This window comes from Crocodylus siamensis, chromosome 6 (assembly GCF_052110815.1).
Source record: "Crocodylus siamensis isolate JL-2025a chromosome 6, ASM5211081v1, whole genome shotgun sequence".
NCBI classification, from domain to species: domain Eukaryota; kingdom Metazoa; phylum Chordata; order Crocodylia; family Crocodylidae; genus Crocodylus; species Crocodylus siamensis.
The window spans coordinates 25,414,938-25,423,208 of NC_143400.1; the positions used below are offsets into that span (position 1 = coordinate 25,414,938).

The window sequence follows — 8,271 nt, forward strand, 5'->3', positions numbered from 1 at the left end:
GGGCACTCCTGGGAGGCTTAAGCCTAGGTGTGGGGGGCAGTTGATGGATGTTTCAGCCCCTAGTGGTTGTGCGAATCCTGCGTCCGAAATCCCAGTGGTTGTTTGGGAATGAAGCCCCGGCCGGCAGCAAGTCCGGGCACAAGGTCAACCCCAGGCAAGCGAATGGGGTCTTGCAGCAACCAGGTCAACCCCAGGTAAGCAAATGGGGCCTTGCAGGCACGAAGTCAACCCCAGGCAAGCGAATGGGGACTTCAGACAGCAGGTCAACCCCAGGAAAGCGAATGGGGCCTTGCAGTCACCAGGCGAAATCGCTGCAAGCCTATTGGGCTCTGCAGCCACCAGGCCAGCCCGCGGCATCCGAATGGGGCCTTGCAGCCATCAGGTCAACCCCAGGCAAGCGAATGGGGCCCTTCTGCCACCAGATCAACCGAAGGCAAAGCAATGGGGCCTTTCAGCCACCAGGTTATCCCCAGGGAAGCGAATGGGGCCTTGCAGCCTCCAGGTCAACCCCAGGTAAGCAAATGGGGCCTTTCAGGCACCAGGTCAACCCCCTGCAAGCCTGTGGGTCCCTTCAGACACCAGATCAACCCCAGGAAAGCGAATGGGGCCTTGCAGCCACCACGTCAAACCCCTGCAAGCCTATGGGTCTCTGCAGCCACCAGGCCAGCTCCAGGCAACCGAATGGGGCCTTGCAGCCACCAGTTCAACCCCAGGTAAGCAAATGGGTCCTTGCAGCCACCAGGTCAACCCCAGGCAAGCCAATGGGGCACTTCAGCCAGCAGGTCAACCCCAGGCAAGCGAATGGGGCCTTGCAGTCACCAGGTCAACCCCAGGAAAGCGAATGGGGCCTTGCAGCCACTAGGTCATCCCCAGGGAAGTGAATGGGTCCTTTCATGAATGAGGTCAACCCCAGGTAAGGAAATGGGGCCTTGCAGCCACCAGGTCAACCCCTGCAAGCCTATGGGGCCCTGCAGCCACCAGGTCATCCCCAGGGAAGCGATAGGGTCCTTTCAGCAATGAGGTGAACCCCAGGTAAGCAAATGGGTCCTTGCAGCCACCAGGTCAACCCCAAGCAAGTGAAAGGGGCCCTTCAGCCACCAGGTCAATGCCAGGCAAGCGAATGGAGCCTTGCAGCCAGCAGGTCAAACCTAGGTAAGCGAATGGGGCCTTGCAGCAAACAGGTCAACGCCTGCAAGCCTATGGGGCCCTGCAGCCACCAGGTCAACCCCAGGAAAGTGAATGGGGCCTGGCCGAGGTGTGGGGGGGCACTCCTTGGAGGCTTAGGCCTGGGTGTGGGGGGCAGTTGATAGAGGTTTAAGCCGCTGCCGGTTGTGTGGGTCCTGTGTCCACACTCCCGGTGGTTGTTTGGGAGTGAAGCCAGGGGCAGCAGCAAGTCTGGGTACAAGGTCAACCCCAGGCAAGTGAATGGGGCCTTGCAGCTACCAGGTCAACCCCAGGGAAGTGAATGGGGCCTTGCAGCCAACAGGTCAACCCCTATCAAGCCTATGGGGCCCTACATCCACCAGGTCAACCCCAGGCAAGTGAATATGGCCTGGCCCAGGTGTAGGGGGGAATTCCTTGGAGGCTTAAGCCTGGGTGTAGGGGGCACTTGATGTAGGCTTAAGCCCCTAGTGGTTGTGCGAGTCCTGAGTCCGAAATCCCAGTGGTTGTTTGTGAATGAATGCCAGGGCGGCAGCAAGTCCGGGCACCAGGTCAACCCCAGGCAAGCGAATGGGGCCTTGCAGCCACCAGGTCAACCGCAGGGAAGAGAATGGGGCCTTGCAGCAACTAGGTCAACCCCAGGTAAGCAAATGGGTCCTTGCAGGCATGAAGTCAACCCCAGGCAAGCGAATAGGGACTTCAGACACCAGGTCAACCCCAGGAAAGCGAATGGGGCCTTGCAGTCACCAGGCGAAATCCCTGCAAGCCTATTGGGCTCTGCAGCCACAAGGTCAACCCGCGGCATCCGAATGGGGCCTTGCAGCCACCAGGTCAACCCCAGGCAAGCGAATGGGGCCCTTCAGCCACCGGATCAACCGAAGGCAAGGCAATGGGGCCTTGCAGGCAGCAGGTCATCCCCAGGGAAGCGTATGGGGCCTTCAGCCACCAGGTCAACCCCAGGTAAGCAAATGGGTCCTTGCAGCCACCAGGTCAACCCCAGGCAAGCCAATGGGGCCCTTCAGCCAGCAGGTCAACCCCAGGCAAGCGAGTGGGGCCTTGCAGTCACCAGGTCTAACCTAGGTAAGCGAATGGGGCCTTGCAGCCAAAAGGTCAACCCCCTGCAAGCCTATGGGGCCCTGCAGCCACCAGGTCAACCCCCGGCAAGTGAATGGGACCTGACTGAGGTGTGGTGGGGCACTCCATGGAGGCTTAAGCCGAGGTGTGGTGGGCAGTTGATGGAGGCTTAAGGCCCTAGCGGTTGTGCGGTCCTGTGTCCACACTCCCGGTGGTTGTTTGGCAGTGAAGTCTCGGGCGGCAGCAAGGCCGGGAACCAGGCCAACCCCAGGGAAGCGAATGGGGACTTGCAGCAACCAGGTCAACCCCAGGTAAGCAAATGGGGCCTTGCAGGCACCAGGTCAACCCCAGGCAAACGAATGGGGCCCTTCAGACACCGGGTCAACCCCAGGAAAGCAAATGGGGCCTTGCAGCCACCAGGCCAAAGCCCTGCAAGCCTATTGGGCTCTGCTGCCACCAGGCCAGCCCCCTGCAACCGAATGGGGCCTTGCAGGCACCAGCTCAACGCCAGGGAAGCGAATGGGGACTTGCAGCCACCAGGTCATCCCCAGGCAAGCGAATGGGGCCCTTTGAGCCACCAGATCAAGCCCACGGAAGCAAATGGGGCCTTGCAGCCACCAGGTCAACCCCAGGCAAGTGAATGGGGCGTGGCTGAGGTGTGGTGGGGCACTCCATGGACGCTTAAGCTTGGGTGTGGGGGGCAGTTGATGGAGACTTAAGCCCCTATCGGTTGTGCGGTCCTGTGTCCACATTCCCGGTGGTTGTTTTTCAGTGAAGCCCCGGGCGGCAGCAAGTCCGGGAACCAGGTCAACCCCAGGGAAGCGAATGGGGACTTGCAGCAACCAGGTCAACCCCAGGTAAGCAAATGGGGCCTTGCAGGCACCAGGTCAACCCCAGGAAAGTGAATGGGGCCTTGCAGCCACCGGCCAAACCCCTGCAAGGCTATTGGGCTCTGCAGCCACCAGGCCAGCCCCCGGGAACCGAATGGGGCCTTGCAGCCACCAGGTCAACCCCAGGGAAGCGAATGGGGCCCTTGAGCCACCAGATCAACCCCAGGCAAGCAAATGGGGCCTTGCAGCCACCAGGTCATCCCTAGGGAAGCGAATGGGGCCTTCAGCCACCTGGTCAACCCCAGGCAAGCGAATGGGGATTTGCAGCCAACAGGTCATCCCCAGGGAAGCGAATGGGGCCTTCAGCAACCTGGTCAACCCCAGGTAAACGAATGGGGCCTTGCAGCCTACAGGTCAACCCCCTGCAAGCCTATGGGGCCCTGCAGCCACCAGGTCAACCCCAGGCAAGTGAATGGGGCCTGGCCCAGCTGTGGTGGGGCACTCCTGGGAGGCTTAAGCCTAGGTGTGGGGGGCAGTTGATGGAGGTTTAAGCCCCTAGCGGTTGTGCGGTCCTGTGTCTACACTCCCGGTGGTTGATGGCAGTGAAGCCCCGGGCGGCAGCAAGTCCGGGCACCAGGTGAACCCCAGGGAAGCGAATGGGGCCTTCCAGGCACAAGGTCAACCCCAGGCAAGCGAATGGGGCCCTTCAGACACCAGGTCAACTCCAGGAAACCAAATGGGGCGTTGCAGCCACCAGGCCAAACCCCTGCAAGGCTATTGGGCTCTGTAGCCACCAGGCCAGCCCCCGGCAACCGAATGGGGCCTTGCAGGCACCAGCTCAACCCCAGGGAAGCGAATGGGGCCTTGCAGACACCAGGTCAACCCCAAGCAAGCGAATGGGGCCCTTGAGCCACCAGATCAACCCCAGGCAAGCGAATAGGGACTTGCAGCTACCAGGTCAACCCCAGGGAAGCGGATGGGGCCTTGCAGCCTCCAGGCCAACCCCAGGCAAGCGAACGGGCCTTGCAGCCTCCAGGTCAACCCCAGGCAAGCCAATGGGGCCCTTCAGCCAGCAGGTCAACCCCAGGCAAGCAAATGGGGCCTTGCAGTCACCAGGTCAAACCTAGGTAAGCGAATGGGGCCTTGCAGCCAACAGGTCAACCACCTGCAAGCCTATGGGGCCCTGCAGCCACCAGGTCAACCCCAGGCAAGGGAATGGGGCCTGGCCCAGCTGTGGTGGGGCACTCCTGGGAGGCTTAAGCCTAGGTGTGGGGGGCAGTTGATGGATGTTTCAGCCCCTAGTGGTTGTGCGAATCCTGCGTCCGAAATCCCAGTGGTTGTTTGGGAATGAAGCCCCGGCCGGCAGCAAGTCCGGGCACAAGGTCAACCCCAGGCAAGCGAATGGGGTCTTGCAGCAACCAGGTCAACCCCAGGTAAGCAAATGGGGCCTTGCAGGCACGAAGTCAACCCCAGGCAAGCGAATGGGGACTTCAGACAGCAGGTCAACCCCAGGAAAGCGAATGGGGCCTTGCAGTCACCAGGCGAAATCGCTGCAAGCCTATTGGGCTCTGCAGCCACCAGGCCAGCCCGCGGCATCCGAATGGGGCCTTGCAGCCATCAGGTCAACCCCAGGCAAGCGAATGGGGCCCTTCTGCCACCAGATCAACCGAAGGCAAAGCAATGGGGCCTTTCAGCCACCAGGTTATCCCCAGGGAAGCGAATGGGGCCTTGCAGCCTCCAGGTCAACCCCAGGTAAGCAAATGGGGCCTTTCAGGCACCAGGTCAACCCCCTGCAAGCCTGTGGGTCCCTTCAGACACCAGATCAACCCCAGGAAAGCGAATGGGGCCTTGCAGCCACCACGTCAAACCCCTGCAAGCCTATGGGTCTCTGCAGCCACCAGGCCAGCTCCAGGCAACCGAATGGGGCCTTGCAGCCACCAGTTCAACCCCAGGTAAGCAAATGGGTCCTTGCAGCCACCAGGTCAACCCCAGGCAAGCCAATGGGGCACTTCAGCCAGCAGGTCAACCCCAGGCAAGCGAATGGGGCCTTGCAGTCACCAGGTCAACCCCAGGAAAGCGAATGGGGCCTTGCAGCCACTAGGTCATCCCCAGGGAAGTGAATGGGTCCTTTCATGAATGAGGTCAACCCCAGGTAAGGAAATGGGGCCTTGCAGCCACCAGGTCAACCCCTGCAAGCCTATGGGGCCCTGCAGCCACCAGGTCATCCCCAGGGAAGCGATAGGGTCCTTTCAGCAATGAGGTGAACCCCAGGTAAGCAAATGGGTCCTTGCAGCCACCAGGTCAACCCCAAGCAAGTGAAAGGGGCCCTTCAGCCACCAGGTCAATGCCAGGCAAGCGAATGGAGCCTTGCAGCCAGCAGGTCAAACCTAGGTAAGCGAATGGGGCCTTGCAGCAAACAGGTCAACGCCTGCAAGCCTATGGGGCCCTGCAGCCACCAGGTCAACCCCAGGAAAGTGAATGGGGCCTGGCCGAGGTGTGGGGGGGCACTCCTTGGAGGCTTAGGCCTGGGTGTGGGGGGCAGTTGATAGAGGTTTAAGCCGCTGCCGGTTGTGTGGGTCCTGTGTCCACACTCCCGGTGGTTGTTTGGGAGTGAAGCCAGGGGCAGCAGCAAGTCTGGGTACAAGGTCAACCCCAGGCAAGTGAATGGGGCCTTGCAGCTACCAGGTCAACCCCAGGGAAGTGAATGGGGCCTTGCAGCCAACAGGTCAACCCCTATCAAGCCTATGGGGCCCTACATCCACCAGGTCAACCCCAGGCAAGTGAATATGGCCTGGCCCAGGTGTAGGGGGGAATTCCTTGGAGGCTTAAGCCTGGGTGTAGGGGGCACTTGATGTAGGCTTAAGCCCCTAGTGGTTGTGCGAGTCCTGAGTCCGAAATCCCAGTGGTTGTTTGTGAATGAATGCCAGGGCGGCAGCAAGTCCGGGCACCAGGTCAACCCCAGGCAAGCGAATGGGGCCTTGCAGCCACCAGGTCAACCGCAGGGAAGAGAATGGGGCCTTGCAGCAACTAGGTCAACCCCAGGTAAGCAAATGGGTCCTTGCAGGCATGAAGTCAACCCCAGGCAAGCGAATAGGGACTTCAGACACCAGGTCAACCCCAGGAAAGCGAATGGGGCCTTGCAGTCACCAGGCGAAATCCCTGCAAGCCTATTGGGCTCTGCAGCCACAAGGTCAACCCGCGGCATCCGAATGGGGCCTTGCAGCCACCAGGTCAACCCCAGGCAAGCGAATGGGGCCCTTCAGCCACCGGATCAACCGAAGGCAAGGCAATGGGGCCTTGCAGGCAGCAGGTCATCCCCAGGGAAGCGTATGGGGCCTTCAGCCACCAGGTCAACCCCAGGTAAGCAAATGGGTCCTTGCAGCCACCAGGTCAACCCCAGGCAAGCCAATGGGGCCCTTCAGCCAGCAGGTCAACCCCAGGCAAGCGAGTGGGGCCTTGCAGTCACCAGGTCTAACCTAGGTAAGCGAATGGGGCCTTGCAGCCAAAAGGTCAACCCCCTGCAAGCCTATGGGGCCCTGCAGCCACCAGGTCAACCCCCGGCAAGTGAATGGGACCTGACTGAGGTGTGGTGGGGCACTCCATGGAGGCTTAAGCCGAGGTGTGGTGGGCAGTTGATGGAGGCTTAAGGCCCTAGCGGTTGTGCGGTCCTGTGTCCACACTCCCGGTGGTTGTTTGGCAGTGAAGTCTCGGGCGGCAGCAAGGCCGGGAACCAGGCCAACCCCAGGGAAGCGAATGGGGACTTGCAGCAACCAGGTCAACCCCAGGTAAGCAAATGGGGCCTTGCAGGCACCAGGTCAACCCCAGGCAAACGAATGGGGCCCTTCAGACACCGGGTCAACCCCAGGAAAGCAAATGGGGCCTTGCAGCCACCAGGCCAAAGCCCTGCAAGCCTATTGGGCTCTGCTGCCACCAGGCCAGCCCCCTGCAACCGAATGGGGCCTTGCAGGCACCAGCTCAACGCCAGGGAAGCGAATGGGGACTTGCAGCCACCAGGTCATCCCCAGGCAAGCGAATGGGGCCCTTTGAGCCACCAGATCAAGCCCACGGAAGCAAATGGGGCCTTGCAGCCACCAGGTCAACCCCAGGGAAGCGAATGGGGCCTTGCAGCCTCCAGGTCAACCCCAGGAAAGCAAATGGGGCCTTTCAGTTACCAGGTCAACTCCCTGCAAGCCTGTGGGTCCCTTCAGACACCAGGTCAACCCCAGGAAAGCGAATGGGGCCTTGCAGCCACCACATCAAACCCTTCAAGCCTATGGGTCTCTGCAGCCACCATGCCAGCTCCAGGCAACCGAATTGGGCCTTGCAGCCACTGGCTGAACCCCAGGGAAGCGAATGGCTCCTTGCAGCCACCAGGTCAACCCCAGGCAAGCGAATGGGGCCCTTCAGCAACCGGATCAACCCCACAAAGCGAGTGGGGCCTTGCAGCCACCAGGTCATCCCCAGGGAAGTGAATGGGTCCTTTCATCAATGAGGTTAACCCCAGGTAAGCAAATGGGGCCTTGCAGCCACCAAGTCAACCCCCAGCAAGCCAAAGGGGACCTTCAGCCACCAGGTCAACGCCAGGCAAGTGAATGGAGCCTTGCAGCCACCAGGTCAAACCTAGGTAAGCGAATGGGGCCTTGCAGCAAACAGGTCAACGCCTGCAAGCCTATGGGGCCCTGCAGCCACCAGGTCATCCACAGGGAAGAGAATGGGTCCTTTCAGCAATGACGTCAACCGCAGGTAAGCAAATGAGTCCTTGCAGCCACCAGGTCAACCCCAAGCAAGCCAAAGGGGCCCTTCAGCCACCAGGTCAACGCCAGGCAAGCGAATGGAGCCTTAAAGCCAGCAGGTCAAACCTAGGTAAGCGAACGGAGCCTTGCAGAAAACAGGTCAACCCCCGCAAGCCTATGGGAACCTGGAGCCACCAGGTCAACCCCAGGCAAGTGAATGGGGCCTGGCCGAGGTGTGGGGGGGCACTCCTTGGAGGCTTAAGCCTGGGTATGGTGGGCAGTTGATAGAGGCTTAAGCCCCTGCCGGTTGTGTGGGTCCTGTGTCCACACTCCCGGTGGTTGTTTGGCAGTGAAGTCTCGGGCGGCAGCAAGGCCGGGAACCAGGCCAACCCCAGGGAAGCGAATGGGGACTTGCAGCAACCAGGTCAACCCCAGGTAAGCAAATGGGGCCTTGCAGGCACCAGGTCAACCCC

General features: G+C 60.9%; 1 protein-coding gene across 1 annotated transcript in view; it reads right to left on the reverse strand.

The window, feature by feature from the left end:
* Positions 1-5,584: 5,584 nt before the first annotated feature.
* The window catches only part of LOC149861815 (olfactory receptor 14A16-like), an 11,195-nt gene continuing 8,508 nt past the window's right edge, over positions 5,585-8,271 (reverse strand). Inside the window, exon 3 of the mRNA XM_090053821.1 lies at positions 5,585-5,590. Within this exon, the coding sequence (XP_089909947.1) occupies positions 5,585-5,590 (6 nt within the window). The remainder of the gene's footprint in view (positions 5,591-8,271) is intronic.